The sequence below is a fragment of the Echiichthys vipera genome (assembly GCF_963691815.1).
Source record: "Echiichthys vipera genome assembly, chromosome: 22".
NCBI classification, from domain to species: domain Eukaryota; kingdom Metazoa; phylum Chordata; class Actinopteri; order Perciformes; family Trachinidae; genus Echiichthys; species Echiichthys vipera.
In genome coordinates this window covers 10,217,196-10,237,510 of record NC_139847.1, presented here as the reverse complement: position 1 = coordinate 10,237,510, position 20,315 = coordinate 10,217,196, and the positions used below count along the sequence as shown (strand labels likewise).

General features: G+C 40.8%; 1 protein-coding gene across 2 annotated transcripts in view; it reads left to right on the top strand.

Moving 5' to 3' along the window:
- Positions 1–494: 494 nt before the first annotated feature.
- LOC310963799 (protein Dok-7-like) overlaps positions 495–20,315 on the top strand; it is a 36,557-nt gene continuing 16,736 nt past the window's right edge. For both annotated transcript variants that reach the window (XM_083936725.1, XM_083936724.1), the window contains exons 1-7: positions 495–628; positions 722–767; positions 2,002–2,232; positions 5,245–5,445; positions 10,175–10,294; positions 14,862–14,960; positions 15,332–16,140. In XM_083936725.1, coding sequence (XP_083792851.1) covers positions 575–628; positions 722–767; positions 2,002–2,232; positions 5,245–5,445; positions 10,175–10,294; positions 14,862–14,960; positions 15,332–16,140 — 1,560 coding nt within the window. In that variant the 5' untranslated portion in view covers positions 495–574. The remainder of the gene's footprint in view (positions 629–721; positions 768–2,001; positions 2,233–5,244; positions 5,446–10,174; positions 10,295–14,861; positions 14,961–15,331; positions 16,141–20,315) is intronic.

Genomic DNA, 20,315 nt, shown 5'->3' with positions numbered 1-20,315 from the left:
CTTCAACTTCAGCTTCTTTCAGCACTTTATTCACTTCCATTTGATCTGCCATTTCAACATCTTAGTATTTCAGCTACTTCAAATCCAAGATATAAAGATAATATTAAAAAATGGACCTAAACTGATGCAATATCCATGCATTTTAAAATACAGACAGCATTTAAAGGACCACTTCACTTCTTACAATGACATATACACTTTTTTCTGAAATAACACATATCTGTTTCTTAAACCACAGTTTGTAACTTTCACAACTACTTACGAAATGTGGTATTTGTGGTATGAGAATGATTGTTTTCCTCCAGGAGCAGGTGGTGTCAACCAGCCCAGGTGGCAGCGAGACACACACACACACACACACACACACACACGCACACACACACACACACACACACACACACACACACACACACACACACACACACACACACACACACACACTGGTCATGCCATTTTCCATGTGCTTTGCTGGGGGCGAGTTTGCGCCTCTGAAGCAGAGAGAGGGAGCAGCTATTTTGAAAGTGACCCCTCATTCAGGCAGCGACTGTGCAGCTGTCAGGAACCATGACTGAAGATGACGGATTCTGTTGTCGTGGAGGGATATGCCAGACTCCGAGATGGAAAAAAGGTGTTTAGGGGTGACTAAACTTGCTGACGGAAATTGCAGAAGTAATTCAACGCACTTTAAAAGTTTCTCTCTACTTTTTGTTTCCTTCCACAGTGGAAAACTAGGTGGCTCGTTCTTCGCAAGCCGTCGCCTGTAGCAGGTAAAAACAACACACTTCGCATTTGTTTCTTCTTAACGTTACTAGGACTAGTTTGTGAAGCTTTGGCGCAGGAAACTATCGTGCGCTTGCTGGCCAGTCGCATTTGTGTTCGTATATACCGAATTTGGGCCTTGTCTGAAGGGCTCAGATACGGGGGGGGGGGTATTTAGCTTGTGAAATAAAGTAGTAAAAGAGTTAATGGTAAATGAAAGTCGTGTAGTTGACAAGTGTTTGTAGACGACGCAGCAAACAGCAAACAGCCAGGTTACACACAAAAAACAACTGTTTTTGTGAAGACCCGAGTGCAGATTCAAAACGGCGGGTGCAAATACATTTTTGAACAAGTACATTTAAAGTGCAAATGTTTGCCCTGAATTCGGCTGTAAAGGCGAGGTTAAAATGAGTTCATGTCATTTTAAGTATGCATTCATCTGTAGCATTTGCTCATTTGAATGTCACAGTTGCACAGTTGCTTTGAGCCTGGGGCTTCGAGTCTGTACTTCCAATGAATTGTGTAACCCCACTGTTTATGATTTGTGCTCACATTTGATTTTGCTTTGCCCAGTTTTCTGCACATTCACAAGCTACGATTTCTCATGCGGGGCTTTTTCGTAGGTTTACCAAGGCTGATATACAACCACAGTTTTGAAAATACTTCCTAACATGACTCCAAATGCTCAAAATCTTATTGGTGCTTATTTGCACCCATCCTCAAAGGTAATGTGACTGATTTTAGATGCACCACGAAGGTGCTCTAGACAAATTTGTGCTTATTATTTACTCACATTTAGGCTGTATTGCATTACACAGAAATCATCTTCTTTGGATTTGGCGCTGGACAGCTTAACATGCTCTGCAGGTTGGACTGAGGTTGAGTGCTGCTCCTCTTCAGATCTTTGATGTCAGTGTTATCACAGCTGTCTGTGCTCATGCCTCAGTTATGTGGGTTAAAAAGTGTGTGTGTGTGTGTGGGAAGGAGTGAGATGCGCACACATGCAGTGTTGTTTTGTCAGCTGACACTGATGGTTTGAAGGTGCCAAAAGACTACAGGACACTACAACAGCTACTGTGTGTCAGAATACACCTCGTTAGTATTAAACAATGTCATTAATTGAGGATTATTTCCAGGTTTTTAAGGGAACTGCTACGTTTAAAATAATACACAACTGCAGTTTAAGTAAAGCCTTTCATATGATATCATTGTTCTACTGTTGTTGTGTCCTGACTCCTACAGACTGCCTTGTGCTGCTGGTTTTTAAAGACAAGTCCGACAAAGCGCAGGGCAGCAAGGAGAGGGCCAGTGTCACCTTGGAAGAGATCTGTGGTGTGGAAACGGGACAGTGGTATGAAGGTGTGGCTTTAACTCTGGCCATCCTCTGCCTGAACCAGGCTGCTTTACTGGGCTTCGACAGCAAGGAGGCCCTACAGGCGTGGGACGCCCGCCTACGGTACAGCCTCGGAGAAGGTGAGGAGATCCCTCTGTGCTTTGGTTACAATGTTCTGTCCCGCTGCTCAAGACTTTTAAAGAAATGTGAATCACTCTTTATTTTACCAATGGCACATTTGACCTCGCTGTACTGTAATCAAAGCAATTCCCAACAAGAAAGAGTAGTTCATCCGTCATGTTGACAGGTTTCAGTGTTTGAAATTCACTGAAGTCAAGGAAAAGTACCATGCAATTCACCAAACCCATGCAAAGAGGCGATTTTATTCACAAGTAATCGTTTTCTCATATGAACTCTGCATTCTCGCTTACTGGAAATACTTTGGTTTAGGCGAGGGGTGGTGCCTGGTAGAGCGTGCAGGATATAGGACATGACACATATTCGGAGTCTGTTGCTGTTCCTTAAATGTGCCTGAAGGTTTCAGTGTTGGTCCTCAACAACGGACGTTCACGAAAATCGTTGTCCCTCCAGTTTGACATTTTCGTCTTTGCATAAATCACTCTTCTTCTTTTTTTCTTGGGTTTTTGCGCGAGCTGCATGATAGAAATGTCATCAACACACCCACTCACTGCATTATAACCTGCTTTATTCACACATGAGCTCAATCAGACATTTCATGGACTTTGTACTAGGGAGTTGGCAGTCTTAAGTCTGTTTGATATCCAATTCAACTGATTTGGACATTTTCACTGACATACAGCTCCGCCCGGTAATGTCTATATAATTTCAAGTTTGCAGCGCATGTGTGAATGATTGTAACTTTCTAGTTCAAATGGAAAAACAAAAGCAAGAGCATGACAGACAAACTCAACAGCAGTGATACCAAAAATACAATAAGGCTTTCAAATGCAGTTTGAAACAAGGAACAATCAGTAAGGTCTGGTCTTGTCTGAGGAGGAGGAGGTCTGGGGCCTGAGTTTATGAAAGTCTTATAGGTGATCAGCAGAATCACCTGCAGCGAGTGAAATGAAGGCAGGACATTGGATTTTGGAAAAGCCACAGATTCATAAAGTAACTCCAGTCTTCCATATTTACAGAAAGATACATCTGCAAGCGATCATTGAGCCGAATTGATGTTTATGCTTCTTCTGACTTGGCAAGATGCAATTGGTTACTGGCATATTTGGGATGTTTGGTAGGGGATACGGATGATTTTCTAAATTGCTTAATAGCGATTGCCTTTTATATTTCTCTGATATGAAATGTACAACAGTTTTAAGGAATATACAGGGTGGACACAGTCACATCAACAGGAACTGTGGGGCTTTTCTACTTCTTCCTACTTTTCTAGAGTTGTGCCATCAACCTAAATTTACGATACTGAGGCATCAGACATGAAAAGTCACAGACCATCCCCTTACAAAAAACTAAACTATGACAATGACATCATCCTGTCTCATGCTTCTGCCTCATCTTCCCTACCCAAAACGAATCTCAGTGCATCTATTGTATAAGTTATATAAGTGATAAACAAATAAGAACTAATAATAGCATTGGACTGTTCAGCTGGTGGCTGGAGTCCAGATGAATGTTAAAGCAGTCACTAATGACAGTGTTAAAGGACCTGACTGTGGCAGAGGACATGGTGCTAAAGACAAATTGCATTGCAGTTGTTCCTTCCAATCTGGCGTGTGTGCATGTGAATAATACGTGTCCGCTTGCTTGTATGGATGCACCTGTGTCTGTGTTTTCTAAGAGAGCTAGATAAAAACTGTGTGTGTGTGTGTGTGTGTGTTTGTGGAGTGTGTCCAAGCCAGCAGAAATGTCACCTGCCAGGCTGTGAGCTTTTGTTTTCTGCATGTGACACCGCATGAATCTCTCAAACCTTGACGTTGCGCGGTTTGCTGAGATTTCCTCATCATTGCCTTCATCAATCTCACCTCGCCTAAGTCCGTTCAGCGCAGTAATATTCTCTGGCTTTGTGCTGCTAGGAAGACTTTACACATGTGCTGAGTAAAGTTCTACAAACCAACAGGCAGAAACACAAATGCAGCTTAAACTTGTTCTAATTTTACATTCATTTTTCCTTTTCATTGGTTTCCTATGAGCTACAGTATACAGACACAATTACACAGCATTGATGACAGGCTGTGATTGATTACAAAGGGCTTTAGATCTGAACCTGCTGTGTTCAGAGCTCAGCTCGCTGATCTCATTTTTAGCGTGCAGCTGTTTTTCCTTTTTATTGTTGAATGAGATCAAATCCATGCTGAAGCAATCATTTTGTTAGGACACGGCGTTTGCTATCTGTCGTCTGCAGCAATCTTAACTCGGACTGTCTTCGCCTTCATGTCAGTGTCAAGCTGCTTAAATCTTGATTGTGAAGGTGTGCAGCTGCTCCGTATAGTGCAGTCATACAGTGAACTCGCTCAGACTCCTCATGCATGTTTTTATCTCCAATGACATGTTGACATTTTGAGAAACACTTAGATAAACAGATTTTAACCATTCCCATGTCTGTGCAATAAATATAAGGTTACCACTAACAGGTGGTTAGCCAAGCTTAGCATAATGACTGGAAAAAAGGGGAAGTAGCTAGCTTGCGTTTGTCCCAAGGTAACAAGTGCCTACCAGCACCGCTGAACCTCGCTAATCTATCTTTTTTTTTTCATGTGCCAGTTTTGTCCTATCTGCCATTACTGCTTAAAAAAACTAGCTTACTGATCACTGTATGTAATGAATGTGTATACAATTGTATACATGTTAGTACATGTAAGGTTCATGATGTGTTTATTATGTGTGACTACATGTTGTTATGTGAAACATATCATGTTTCACATAACACACAACATGCACACACGTGCAGGCCGTGAAGACAAATATCTATCATTCTCTTTCTTATAAGTTGTACGCTACATTGCTTTATCATGATTTAAGCTTTGAGTTCTTTTTAACAGTATTTGAGAGCCACAACCAGAAAGATGCAGGTCTCTCGACTTAGACAAAAATGGTAGTGAACATGAATTGAGATTCTTAGATCACACGTAAAGACTTGAGTTTTCATTGTTCTACTATTTCCTCTGTTTGTTTAGTTCACAGATTCAGTGTTGGAGTCTTACCAGGGACCAAGTTGGAGAGTGGACCTGCAACTCTTCATCTGTGCAACAACCTGCTGGCTCTCGCCAGGGACGTCCCTCCTGTTATTATCGGCCACTGGAATCTTCCAGACCTGCGCAGATATGGGCCTGTACCCAACGGATTTGTGTTTGAGGGGGGAACGAGATGTGGTTACTGTGAGTTTACCGCTCTTTCCGTCATTGCTTTTATCCTGCATTTGGATGTGTTTAGTTGGCTATTTAAGCTATTATTTGGCTCCATCAACTGGTTTTTGTGTTTGGCAGATGGTTCTCCAATACATCAACATAATGGGTTATTGGGCTGAAACAACGGGCTGGTCTGGGAAGCATGAGGGAACTGATTGAACTTCAATGCCATAAATAACAGTGATTGATAGAATGGTAGGATTAGAAAACAGGACATCAAAAAATAAGTTTAAGCAAGGTTAAAAAAACAAGAGCAAAATATGTCATCTCAATAATAATGTCTCTTGAGTGTAATTGGGTCACATTATTAGAGTCTAATAGCTCATTATATAATTATCTGCGCCCTGTCTTTCTCAAAGAGACTAAATAATCACTGGCAGTGATACAAGGTGATTCATTTGTAGCTTTCATTCAACATTTATGTGAAAGAGAGGCTGCTTTTCATGGTTTCACTTCGTTCCAGTTAAGGGAAATGTTAATGCTACAGCTTAGAGTCATATTTGTGTTTTTCACCTCCACAGTCTTATGAGATGGGTTCAAGAACCCCCAGTGCTGATGTTTAGGCTTAGTCTCTTTTTTCACTTGGTTTGGTCATGTTGGAATTCATAGAAGAAGATGAAGTTGGACATTTTAACTATTTATCCATCACTGCTTACATATGCTAGTAGCATGCAAGTAGTTTTCATATACTCTTAATCCCAGCACGCAGTATGACTTGAGTCATTGAGAAACTGAGGCGTGGTCCATATAGAATTCATAGTGAGCCAGTGGGCATGTTGATGGCATTTCTATCATGGCTCTTGCTCGGAAGTGAAAGAGAACGAACAACTGATTTGTGAAGAAGGGTAATTAAATAGAAATAGGAGGGTGATTTAGATAAAGACAGCAACGAAGATTTCTAACGGGATAGAAATCGCCTGGGAACGGCAAGAGACTCTGTTAAATATAATAAATATGAACCGGCTATGCAACCGCGGTGTAATCCGCGTCCTGCCTCCTGCAGGCTCTACCCAGGCACCGTCCCTCCCCTAAACCAAACTGAGTATTTCCAGTGTAAGTACGGACTTGATCCGTCGGACGTTGTTTGGAGTTCACATGAGAAAATGGCCATAGCTGGTAGTGTTGGTTACTGTGACAATAAATATACTGTCTCACCTATTTTGTTCAACTCATAATTTGTTTATTTTTGTTTTCAAATTAGCAAAATCTTTCCAGTTACCCTGGTAAGGAATCGCTCTTTTAAACAAGAGGTGATCTAAACTTTGTGACAACAGGTTTGGTGTGGAAGCACTTGACTGATCTGACTTCAAACCCAACCTCCACCAACTAAGCCCGGCCTTATTGCCCAACAGTTAGTGTCTGGCCTCATGAATGCTCATGTGGCCAAATGGGAACAAATCCTTGCTTTCCAAATCATATGCAAAGCCTGTAGCAGCAGTGTGTGTCTGTGTGTGTGTGTGGGTGGGGGTTAAACAGGGACATATGGGTGTAATGTTGATGTTTAATGTGAAATAGATGAGCTATGGCAGGCATATGAAATCTGAAATATTTTTCACTTGTGCTCATTGGTGTTTTGTCTGCTCTGACTCGGGAGGATTGTGTGTTTAGAAAATCAGCTGCTTAGCGACAACAAGAAACCTGCTGAAGGAAATTTTTCAGTCTGTGAATGATCGTTCCTGCTCCGACCAAAATTCTACACGCTGCGTCACTCCAGAGCAGTTGTTTTTTTGAGAACCCCCAAACTCAGCTATAGCAGTCGAAGTCGTGCGCGTCCCTGTGATACTGTAAACCACAGTTCATATCTTGGAACAGACACGAAACCATTAAAGCGGAGCTGAGTGTATGTATGTCAACACCTGGAGGGGACAGAGACAGACACGAAGGGCACGCCGGAGACATCAGAGCGTTACGGACACGCGATGACCCCGCTGGAAACATGACACTTCAGTATGCGACGTGTGATTTATTTAGCTCCATTAAATCTTCAGCAGTGGATCTTGCATAATATGAAGACGGTCAGACTTCATAAACACTTTCATGTACAGAAGAAGAGAAACAAAAAAAAAAAAAGGGAAATGTTTGTGTGAACAACAGTGAAGGTGCTCTAAATGTTTGGGTGTTGAAGGGCGTTCCTGGGACGTGTAATCTTTCAGCACAGTTTATCCACAGCAGAGGGAGAAGTGGTGTCTAACCTCTCACTTCTGGTTTGGAGCTGCATTTATCGGACCGTCTGCCTTCTGTCTACGTCCTGCTTAACAGTTTATTCTCAGTGATTCTAGTTTGTCAGTAAGAAATACAAGCAAAGTAGCCAAAGTCTGACTTAGAGAGATCTTTTGAGCATTTACTGTGTTCAGTTTATATAAAACACTTATCACACTTGACATAAGGGCAAATTGAAATGAAAAAAAAAAAAGATTAGTCAAGTGGACAATGATGGATGGAAAATGAATCCGCAATGATTTGGAAAATCAACTGAATTGATACTTTATTAATCTCAACTGATAATTTAAGCGTTACAGCACTCAAGTATCATATCAATGACAAAAAAACAGACATGGGACAGCTGGTACTTGTTTCCCAGATTTCTAACTTTGTCTCACTCGAGGATAGAAAAGATTAAGAAAAGAAAGACATTGCGTTTGCTCAGAAACCCCTCTATTTCTTTAACGTTAGACTGCCTGGATGACTTTGCTGCTGTGAAAAGGCCTTTGCTCTTGTGAAGACTAAAGCTAATTTACAGGTCACACTTACCAAACACTATTTAAGAATTTCTGTTACTTTGCAATGGTGCTTTGTTTTGAGACCAGAAGGGTCTACTTGAGGTATTTTCACAGAATCAACACAGAATCTTTGTTGTAAACTAAATGAGTCCTGCCACCTGTCCTTTGTTTTGCTTGGTGTTTTTTTTTTGTAGTCTAGCTTTTGTCGGTGCACCTGATGTTCAGTCACCTGCTACCCAAAGCACGGCATGAGTAGAAGATTTCTGAAGGGATTAAATTCAACCTCAGAGTCGAACCACAGTATTTTCTGTGCCAGAGGAGACCGCAGTATAAGATGAAATAAAGATTAGATATATATCATCCACATCAGTGGGCAATACATCTTCAATATCCACTGCTGCAGACATTTGTGCAGACTTTACAGCTGACCCTTGACCCTGCTCACAGCAAGGGGTGTGTCGGGAATGTAATCGAGATCTCCTTGACATGGGTGGTCTCAGGGACAGGGCGGCACAACGACCCTTTAACGGTGACACCTTGTAATTGACGGCCAGTTGTATTGTCAGAGGGAGGTCAAGAGACCTCTGGGGAGCATGACCTTCTAACCTTTGCATTCTGTACTGTATATCACCTTTGAGGATATTCTGAATTAATGCGAAAGCCTCATTAGGTGCGGTTAAGAGGAAATGAGATTTTTTTATGACTTGGAATTAATTCAATTCACAGTACGACTTAATATGAAATTAATTCAATTCAACAATCTCGCTCTAGGTTTTAGAGTACACTGGAGATCAAAATTACTGTTATTTTTTGTTGCTCATCATTTGATAGAATATCAGCTGTGGTTATACCACTGCTGTACTAACATGTTTTCAAGGCAAAAAATAACACAACATGCTCCTCAGCAAAGCAAGTCTAGCTTTTTTATTATTTCTGCTGATGAGAGGTTTGGTCACTGCAGATTAGGCTTTCAGTCTAAATTGTCTTAAATGACGAGACACTGTGTAAATCAAGTATTAATCGCTTGTTCTCTAATGTCTCTTCTGTCTAGTGTCTAATCTCCAGTGTATATTAGGCAAAGTGGTTGTACGACTGGCCCCAAGTGGCTTTTTCTTTTAAAGAAAAAATGATTTTAGAAGGAAGATGGGTACCATAAAAAGATCTCATGGTATTTGTGTGGGAAAAAGAATCGGGCTATTCCATTTATATGTTGATTAACAGAGAGTTGGCATTTTTTAATTCATAATTTGACATTTTCAGCCATGGTAGCAGCATGGCTCCAGGGATAGCAATGCTGAATGGTCGGCCCACCATTTTGGTCCAGACTGGATCAAACCTTTGTACAGATATTTATGGTGCCCAGTTAATTAATTACTATTTTAACTACTAAACTATAGATTTGGGGATTGTATGACCTTTTCCTCTAGTGCCACCATGACGTTAATATTTGTGGCTTTGAGTGAAATAAAAATTATTCATCATTAAATTTGGTTCAGACATTTGTGTTCCCCTCAGGATGAATTGTTGACTTTTTAATCAACCCGAATCATCAGCGTTTGGTTTGTGACCGTTGTTGTGTTAGCGTGCTGAAATTAGCTGTGCAGCTGTGTCTTTTAAGTACAGCAACGCAGCTGTGAACTCTTGTTCAAGGCACTCAAGTGTGAGGATTTGCTACTTTTCTTTGACTTGATTGTGAACAGCAAATCTTAAACTCACACAAAGCAAACAATGTAATGACTTGGGTTTTAGGCATTTATAGACCAAACGATTAATCAATAATAAGAATAATTGTTAATTTCAGCCCTAGCAGATGTTAAGCAGATGTTTGATACCTATAATAAATCTTGTTTTATTTTTCTTAATAATTACCTCCTGTGTAGTAAAATTGTATTAATTACAGTATGTTTGGCCTGGTGGTGGATATTTCAGTGCTGCAAAAAAAAGAATACCGTGACATTAATAAAGTCTGCTTTCTACAGGGGCCGGAGTTTTTTTGCTTGCATCTGCTGAGAGCGAGCAGATCAGCTTTCTATTCGACTGCATCGTCCGAGGCATCTCCCCCACCAGAGGCCCTTTTGGACTGCGGCCAGTTTTGCCAGGTCAGTCCCAGGAGTGTTTAAAGCTGCTGAGCAGTCGAGGACTGGAAACCAACTGTGCGCTACAGAGACTAGGAGGGAAAGTTAGGTTGTAAGGTTTATTATTTAAAGAAAGAAGGGGGGAATCTCTATGTGACGCTTATTTGGTTAATTAACAGCCTAACAGTTGCTAAGGAGTACGGGCAAACACTTAAGTCAGCACTAGCAAACTGTGCGTGGCTCCCCTCCTGTGCCTCCAGGGATTATCATCACTGTTAGGTGTGCTGCCTTCCTGGAACCCGTCCATTTTTGGCCGAATGAGTCAGAGGATTCCTCCGTGGATGGGTGTGCTTTGATGTGACTATACCATGACTGACAGCTGTTTTTTTTTGTTTTTTTTAATGTAATTGGGTAATCCTCTGAAGCAATTTATAATTTTAGTCAAACTCCCTAACCCCTGACTTAAGTGTACTATGGTTGAATGTAAAGCGTAGGGTCACCTTAAACATCAGTAAGAGGATAACTACTGTACCAACTGAGATTACAGCAGCAAATTCAATTGTAGTCTATGTATAGTTGAGGGTGTAGCGCTACTGGTGGATGAGCTGGAGGATGGGCCGCGTTCCAAATTGGCATTTGTTTTTGTTTTTTACTTTATTACAGCAGGGTTGATTGGCAAGATTTCAGTTTGTCAAAGATCCCAAGGACACTGGTTAAATGATAGACCGTCATGATCCCCATTTGGAAATATTTATATTTTCCGAAGAGTTAAAAGGGTGTAATATTTAAATATTTACTGTGTTATTAGTGAAGAGTTTGTCTGTATAATGAGCATGTCCTCCTTCAGCTCCCCTGTGCGTCTGTTCCTTTCCCTCCCATTGTGAAAACGACAGTATGTTCTTAGTTTCTTTTGATTCAAAATGTTTTTGAAAGATAACATCAGCATTGTTTATTTAATGTCAATGCTGGAAGTGGAAAGGAAATGAATCCTTAATAATCATCTCAAGCTGCCTTTGGACTGTTGATCGGACAAATCAAACCATTTGAAAACATCAGTGTGCGCTGTGGGAAATTGTGTTTGGCATCTTTCACAGTTTTCTGACAATTTATAAACTAGCTAATGAATCAAATGGGTAAAACAAATTGATAATGAAAAAATATGTATTCGAGTTTATGTTCCTTTGAAATTATCCCAACTCTTACGTTTAAAGCTGCTATAATCTGTATTTTCTTTTAAAATTACCAATGGGGCAATTATCACCCCGTCTCCAAATGAGCGATTCGGTGTCTTTGGCTCGTTGGTTTTGTTTTTCTGGGCTGCAACTTCACTGTTTAGATTCACGCTCACCACTCTCTTCAGCTTCATATTTTTTGCAGCTGTTTTGAGTGAAAAGACTTCAATAAACTCACTGTACACTACTTGCTCAGCACCAACAGCCTGACGGATAATGTTAGCGACTAGCTGGTGATCACAATGGAGCATTTAGGCGCTAAAGAGCCGGATAGTTCCCTCAGGCATTGAGTGAGTAAATACTGGACTTGGTGGCAAAATGATGATTATGTTTGCTCCCTATCTGCTGGATGAGTAAACAAGCATCTCAATTTTATAAGACGAAAAAATAGAATAAGTAGAAATGTTCTCTGATACAAAGCATCATCAGAGTTCGTAAGTGCTTGGAAGTGCGTGAAATTGTACGTTCATTTCTTTCACAAAAAAAAGCTTTTAAATATAAATATAACTTAATTTATTATCCTTCTGGTATTCCAAAATTATTTTAGTTGATTATAACATAATACCATCTATTTTAACGTGATTTTAATGGGAAAAAAGTGAGATAATAATATTCAATATCTATGTATTGGTAGAAATATGTAACATCTGTAAAGTGCTGGAAAAGCTTGAAAATGGACCTTGAAAGTGCTTGAACTTTAACCTCAGAAAAGCTGTACGAACCCTGAATCGTACAAAGAAAACTCTCACTCAGCATGTTATCTTTGTGATTTCTCCCATTTCTGTTATTTGAATATCACATTTGGGTGCTAGGTCTAATCTTACTAAATCAGAAACACTCTTAAAGCTGTTAAACCTTATCTGCCCCCTCTCACCCCATTTCCTGTCAGCCTATCTAATAAAAGGCTTGAAAATGGCCAAACAAATAATCTTTAAAGAAAAAAAAAAAAAAAAGATCTGCCCTCCTGCTGTCCACTTTAACACCTTCCATTTTCCACACTAGCAGTTTAAAAAAAAAGAAACGAAAAAGTCTCCCCCACCGTGCAACTGGAGTCTCATGGATATTCTGGTTTTCACACATCTCGCCGCCCAATCACAGGTTGAGCTCATACTCCTATTATTGTGGTGCGTAGTAGAATAAATAGCAGGGAGGATGTCGGAGGGAGAGCGAGGGGTCAAAGTCACAGTTCACACAAGTGGAGCAGCCAAAGCCTCCTAATCACTCCGGGCATGTGTGTAACCTCATCCACAGGATTCCACTGCTGCCTCCCCTCTTCATTTCATACTCTCACCCACCGCTCCGCTCTCCCCTCCCGTCTATCTCATTTTATACTCTCATTTATCTCTTTTTTGTCTTTCAATCCCGTGTCTCTGTCCTACACTCCTTCTGGTTAAATCTCGCCGCCTCCGTTTTGATTAATTGCGGTCATGTTCCCGAGCTCACTTTATCTGTTTGTCACCCTCGCGTGCCTCACTGTTTCCGCCTCTCTCTCTCCGCCTTAACTCTGCTGCTTTGTTTAGCCTCCAGGATACAAACTTGTGGAGCATTTTTAAACTTAGATTACGAAAATGTTTATCTAGGAAAATTACATAACAAGTAACCAAGCCTTCCGGCGGATGACAATACATCGAATTAAGATTATAATGGCTGTTTCAAGATAAAGAGGAAAATGCATAAGGGTTACGACTGTTTCCGATCTTTATGCAAAGATAAGATAAATCGCATTTCCCAAAATGTCAAAGTATTGCTTTTTAAATGTTTTTTTATTTTCTAATAAAGATTTAATGATTGGTTGTTACAATAATTTTCTCTAATTGTAACCATAGATATGAGCTAAATGTAGCGAGGACTGTTCTTTGCCAGTTACAGCAGCCAGAAAATCCTAATTTGGTCAAAGCGGAGGAGGCGTTCATGGAGCTTAGCTGTGATTAGCAGGCCGCAAAACAGCGTGCGACAGGGCTGCGACGTCTCTCAGTCAAGAAGTTATTACCCCACTTATTTCTGATCTTAGTGTAACTGTATTTTTAAAGGCTTTTACCGTCATAGTTTAAAACATTAAAGTCTCTGTTTGGATCTTACCAGTTTGATGCTTGTTGCACAAATGTTTTTTTCAGCAGGGAATCTGTGCCTCCTAATGTGTGTGTGTGTCATGACAGCAGGGCAGAGAAGGTTCTAGTTCAAGATGTCACTTCAAAAGGAGGAGAGGGAAATCATAATTCAAATATAACTGTACGACTGAATGTAAATGTTAAATGTTTGTTTTAACATTTCAAATCTCGCCTCTACATTTTTTCAGTTTGGGCCTTAAAGTGTCCCATCCCATGGTCTTTTTTGGCACTTACACACATGAAATAAGCCATCGAGACAGAAGAAATCCGGTAGAGTCGCTAACAGCCGGACGTGGCTAACACTGATTAGCTGGGGGCAGAACTGTGAAGGCATTAAAACCTCTTTTTTAATCACTAATACTGCTCAAAATAACACCAAACCTCTGCAGTAGCATGAGAAGAGTCTCTACACATAAAACGAATCATCAACAACGTAGTAGTAGTGTTTTGAAAGACTTAACTAGTGGCCCTGGTACCAGCTCCTCTCGTTGTAAAGTCCATTCCAGTTGATTACCAAAGTCAATCCAAAAGGAAGGACAGACGTCATCTTTCGAGGACACTCTTGTATCCTCCAAATCGATACTCCATATATAGGAGGATGTGATCTTAACCATTTACAGGTTTCTAGTCCATTTACCACCTTACTGCTGCAGGCTTGAGAGAAAAAAAAAATCGATCCAGTATTAGAGTTGACCTTGGCAGTCCAAGGTACATGAGATCCTTGAACAGCACCGGCAATCTTCAGCAGAGCGCGTACCAACAGAGCCACGTGGCAGCACTATTAATAAACCCTGTAGTGTACAAATACTGCAAGGTGTTCCGCTGCGTGACCCTTTCCTGTGTTTTTCCCAAGGGCCAAATAACAGTGCACGAAACTGCTGCCAAAGTGCTCGTTGGTTATTCTTTTCACTAACATCATGCGGTTGCCTTTTTTATTTTAACCAGTGTCACAGATTTCATGAGTGAGACCCTTGTGGTTTAAAGTGTCCCTTCTTGTTTCTCTGGAGTTGTTGTCAGATGTGTTTTCACAGCTGTGCCCCGTGTCACCGCAGCGCAGAATCCTCAGCTGCGTCACATTTAATCCCACGTCTCAGTGACAGCAGCGAGGCTCGTGAAACTTAGCGTGTCGTCACTAGTTAGCTTGATGACTGTAGTATGAGTCCTATATATATATATATATACTGTATATATATATATATGTGTGTGTGTGTGTGTGTATGCATAAAAGTTGAGCCTTTCTCTCTCTGACAGACACCATTGCCAGTCAGACGAACTCGGAGGAGAGGTTGAACCACGAGGCCCAGGAGCTGGAGAAACGACTGAGCATGCTCTCTCACAGGAGCAGCACAGGTAGAGCGTGTTACTGTAATAATGTGCTCAGATTCAAAGTAGTAAAAAAAAACTGCAATTAAAAATGTGCCCCTTTTTACAGATCTCCCATTATCCCAAAGCAACCATAACCATTATTTTATTGCAGTGATCCCAATTCCCAACCAAAGAGTAGAAATGATACATTGACTTTTAATAATGCTGAACTTCGATTTAAATGAAGTTTGCAGGAGTTTGATATTACTCTCACAGGTGATGTATTGCTCCTATCATGTGGTGAATAATAGGAAGGAAAAACAGGCATAATGATATTATGATGCTTTCAAATGCTTTATTGATAAAGATATGTTTTCCTTCCCGTATTTCCTCATTAATGTCGTCTGTCTTGGCAGTCTCGTCCTCCTCGTACTGCCCGTCCGCTGGGGGAGATGACCGCAGCATATCCGGTTCCTCTGACACGTCCGACACCAGCCAATCAGACTGCAGTATTGGCAGCCGGACGGCCATTTGGACTGAGCCGGCGTCCAGTCCGTCTGAAAACATCAGCCATGTGGGAGATAAAGTGCCGCTACAGAGCATCGAGAAGCTTTCTGTCAACCAGGGAGGTGGATGCCGGCCCGCGGCCAAGCCCCCTCGGCAACTTCAGGAGATCGGCCGTCAGAGCTCATCTGACAGCGGCATCGCCACCGGCAGCCATTCTTCTTACTCTGGAAGTTTCTCTTCGTACACTGGCAGCCTGGACATCACCCCTGGGGAGGACTTTGGGTCTGTTTTCAGCTTGCCTCCCCACTTGGCTCAAGACCTGAGTCCTTGTACTTGCACCACTGTCCTTGGACATGAATACCAAGTACCATCATCACTCAGGTATCTCTATGAAAGCCCCAGGAGTCTGTTACAGGAGGGAAGCGGGGGCGCCAAAGACAGTGAACCCTCTACTCCAGCTAAGGACACTCCTGCCTCTTCAGGCCTCACAACAGACTCAGCAAACGGGGACAAAAGCAGCGCGATGACATCTGAGGGTCACTCAGAAACTACGGAAAGACAGATAATGAGTGAAAACTTAGACAGCCCCTCAGAGAAGAGTAAGAAAAGTAAGGTGGCGCCTTCTAGTGAACACCCTGACTCCTGTCACATCGGCAGCTCTCTCACATCTGTCTCCAAAACCATCGTGACAATCTGCTCAGTTTGTGGTGGATTTAAGGTAAGTAGAAAAGTCAGCTTTGTTTCTTTTAAATATAAATATCAAGTGTCCCTTATTATGCTTTTGCCACAATAAGACTTAAAGGGGAATTTCTGTATTTTGCAAATTTCAAAATTGTATTGAGCAGGAGCACTGCAGCTTGACTGCTGTAAACCGAACTGCAACGTAATCGGATGGGGCATTTCTGCACCGTCAATATACGTCCACTTAAAGTTTTTGTTTTTGCCACTGACAGGCTTAGATTGTTATTATAAGTTTCTGACTACATTGTCAAAAGATGGAGAAGTTGCTGTTATCCTGTCTCGTGTGTAGCTACTGATGCAGGTCAACACAGTAACTTTAGCTGATAGCATTGACATACCTCCGCTCTATCTGCAGCTCTCCACTCTTGAAACCGTATGTGTGTGAGTGTCCTGGTCGCACGAGGTGCAGTGTATAAGGAGTGTTAGGATCCATTTGTAGCACAACTAGCCAAAGCTTCAGCCTGATCTACCCACCAGGAACATTATTCTGAAATGCGCAAAGAGGAACCACTGTTTTGGTAAAGTCTTTTAGATAACACAAAGCTATACTTCACAATCAACTCTACCTGCCAGCAATTCTCTCTCTGAAGTTCAACTACAATGTCTTCTTCATCACGTGATATCAGAACAACTTTACTATCTTTCCAGAATGTAGTCAGACACTTATGATAACAATATGAGCCTGTCTGTGGCAAAAACAAGCACTCTGTCTTGTTGATGTATACCGACGGTGCAGAAATGCTCCATTCAATTTCAATTCAATTACATTGCAGCTCGGTTCGCAGGGGTCAGGCTGCAGCAGTCGACCTTGATACTGGACCAATTTTTAAAAAAAAGGCCCGTTTGTACCCACACTACCTGGGCCTAGGCGGATGCTTCTTGCCTGCCTATACGTCATCACGCCGTAACACGTCACACGCATTGATTGACGTCGCGATGCCTCGCTTTGTTTACAAATCTTTCCATAGACCTCAGAGTTTTTGTGCGTCTTGTCCGACTGTTTTTGTATATTTTAATCCGACCAAATCTGCAGTAAACACTCCACCTCCGCATCACACCAACGTGAACCTTTCACCGCCATTGTTTTAAATGTCCTCGCATGGTCCGTCTTTCTTTTTTTCTATGTCCAAACAGGCACACATAAAATGACATCAGAACCGCTGTAGGCCTCATGCTCGTGCTCGTACATGTGCCAATGTGCTTTACAAAAGCTTACCTCTCCCAAACGGGCCGTGGACCGCAAGAGTACCGCTCCTAGGAGCTAGGAGTTGCACTCACACAGAAATGCAAGGTGGAATAGAGTCCAGTTTGAAAAATACCAAAATCCCCTTTAAAGGTCAAGATATAAGCTCAGATATGAGTGTAGTTGGATTCTCGTCTGCCATCTGTTTGCCTCAAAACTCCGTGTTCAGATGGTCTCCTGAACACGCTCTGTTGTATAACTCCCCATCATACATTAGCAGCTTGTGTGAGCAGGCCTTGTCATGACTGTATCATCTGCTCTGTAGCGCGCTGTCAATATGACCTTTCCTGTATCGTGCTTGCTGATGGTGATGCCGTCGGCGTTTGGTGTCTAGACAACCCATGGCCCATCTGTCTAACGAGTTAGTGTTTCAGCAGTCAAGTGAGGTTGACACAGTCATGGTGTCCAGCAGATCTGGAACTTGAGTGACATGCAGTTTTACTGTTTATACTCCTCTACCTCGTACTTATTGCTTAATTTAATGCTGTTGAGCATAGCGTCTCTTATTCGATAAAACAAATTATCTTCTACCCAAAACTTTTCAATGATGTGAGGTGACAGTGCTTTTTTCCTTGGCTTGGCAATCATGGAGTTGGTGATTTCTTCAGAGTTTGGCTCATCTTTTTTTAAGGGCTGCAACTATTGATTAGTTTCATTAACACTCAACCTGGGGATTATTTTCATTTTCGTTCATTAAATGTCGCCTTTAAAAACAAAGCCCATCACAAACGTTTTCATATATATATATATCACTTGATTTTGATTGGTCAAATATATCCAGGCTAATATTATAGATAGAGGAAATAAGCACATATTTACATCTCTGTTGCTGGAAGCACAGAATATTTGGCATTTTGCTTAAAAAACAACTTTAAACTAATATCAAAATAGTTGACAATGGATTTTCTGACCATAAGCTATTCCACTAATTGACTGATGTTTATTTTCCTCTGATGTTTAATCGTTAAATTGGTGTTAGTGAAGAAAAGACCTGTTGAATTTTAGGATGAATCATTTTTGGCCTTGGGAGATGGATTCTGTTTGTGTGATACACAGTCCTACTTCATTTATACCAGTTCTATACTCGTGATTTCTCCCTCACATCTGTGATGGTTTTCAGTAGAAACCTGCAGAACACTATTGCATTCTTTAAGGACATCCAGGTGCAAACTCTGTAAAAGCTTCTGTATTTTTTTTGTCCTATTCTGTCCATGTCAGTAGTGTGTCACATTTATTGAACACTCTAAACATGTAGCTCCACCTGCTGGTGGTGCATTTAGTTAAGAAAGCACATTGCATTTGATTACCTGAACAGAAGGTTCTCTTTCTAGTTGTTTACCTCAGCAGTGAACTAAATTAAAGATGAGTTATCGGCCAGAAGCTGAAGGATCCGACATAAGCAGTGTGGGAGGGCATTTCTCACTCTCAGCCTGAGAAACACAACGTGTAGTGTTTGGCTCACAGTAAAAGGACCACTTCAAAAGAGAATACCAAACCATAACTAAATACATATCACTTCACATTTAGGAGTATATTCATCTATGCAATTATATAATTGTATCATAATACATTGTATTATAATTGCAGTCACACTGGTGCCAAAAGACTTAAAAAGGTTGGTCTGGCTTTGGGATCAGTGATACATCTTCATAAAATTCAGACATTCACAGCCATAATTTCTCTCAACTTTGAAATACAAATAAGTTGAAGTTAAACAAACTAAACCGTCCAGCTTTTAAAGGGTAAGGCGTGCAATGTTATATATTTTTGTTATTGTCAACAAATCCAATGAAAAGATAAAAAAAGTATTGCCTGTAAGCAAAAGTCCGTTCCACTCACTGTACCGTCCTGCTGCTGTACTCACTCAGGTGACAGATCTGCAGTTAAAGCAGCATTTCCTCCGCTCTGAGTAACGTTCACGCACAACCACAGTGCCGGGCTGTTTGAGCAAATGATCTAACCTTTTTTTTAATTGTATATTTTAAGGCTTTCTTTTAATGGATTTGTATAGAGATGGAATCACAATGAGATATCATGATCCACAATAACATCACAATACTTAATAACAAGCACATACTAACTCAGATTTTGATATGTGAACTATTGTGAGGGGATATCATTTAAAGATTGCTTCAATTGCTGATTGGGGTTTTGTTTTTACATCACACTATTTGTGTGAATGCATGTTAACAAAGTCTGTGTATAGCTTCAAAATATTAATGTTCATTTTTGCACTGTACTTCTTAAAACAATAAGAAAATACTCAGAACTTTTTAATCGCAAGTATTTAATTAGCAGGATTATACAAAAAAAGACTAATGGATTTATGTATTTATTGAATTATCATTATACCATATATTATATTATACCACTATATTGTGATGTTTATTGTTATCCAGATATGAAATGACCTATATCAGGATAAAAGGTTTTTATTTATAACCTTTATTTAAACTCTGGAATATATTGAGGAGCATATCCGAAATAACAGAGAAATAGAGTTAAAAACAGTTGGGAGTAAAATAAGATACATTCATGGATTTAAATTGTCCTTATGATAAAAAGTGGTGTATGTTTCAGGTGGTTTTGCAGTGTGTTGCAGATGCACAGTAAGAAAAGCACGGTTTTCCAAATTTGGTGTTGACGGAGGGAACCCGCAGTGTGAGCCAGTGCTTCGAACGTGTATGATGGAGACTTGCATTTTGTCCATATCACCTAGGCCTCATACATTTATGACCCGTTTTCCAGATTTACATCTTCAGTGGGAAATTCAAACACAGCCAAAATACATAGGGCACAGATGCAGTTAAAATAAGGATCATTGCCAGCATTTAGCTTTAAAATACCTCATATTTAAACTTCAAGCCTAGAACCTATTGCTTATTCGTTTAATTAAGTCTGTTTGCGTT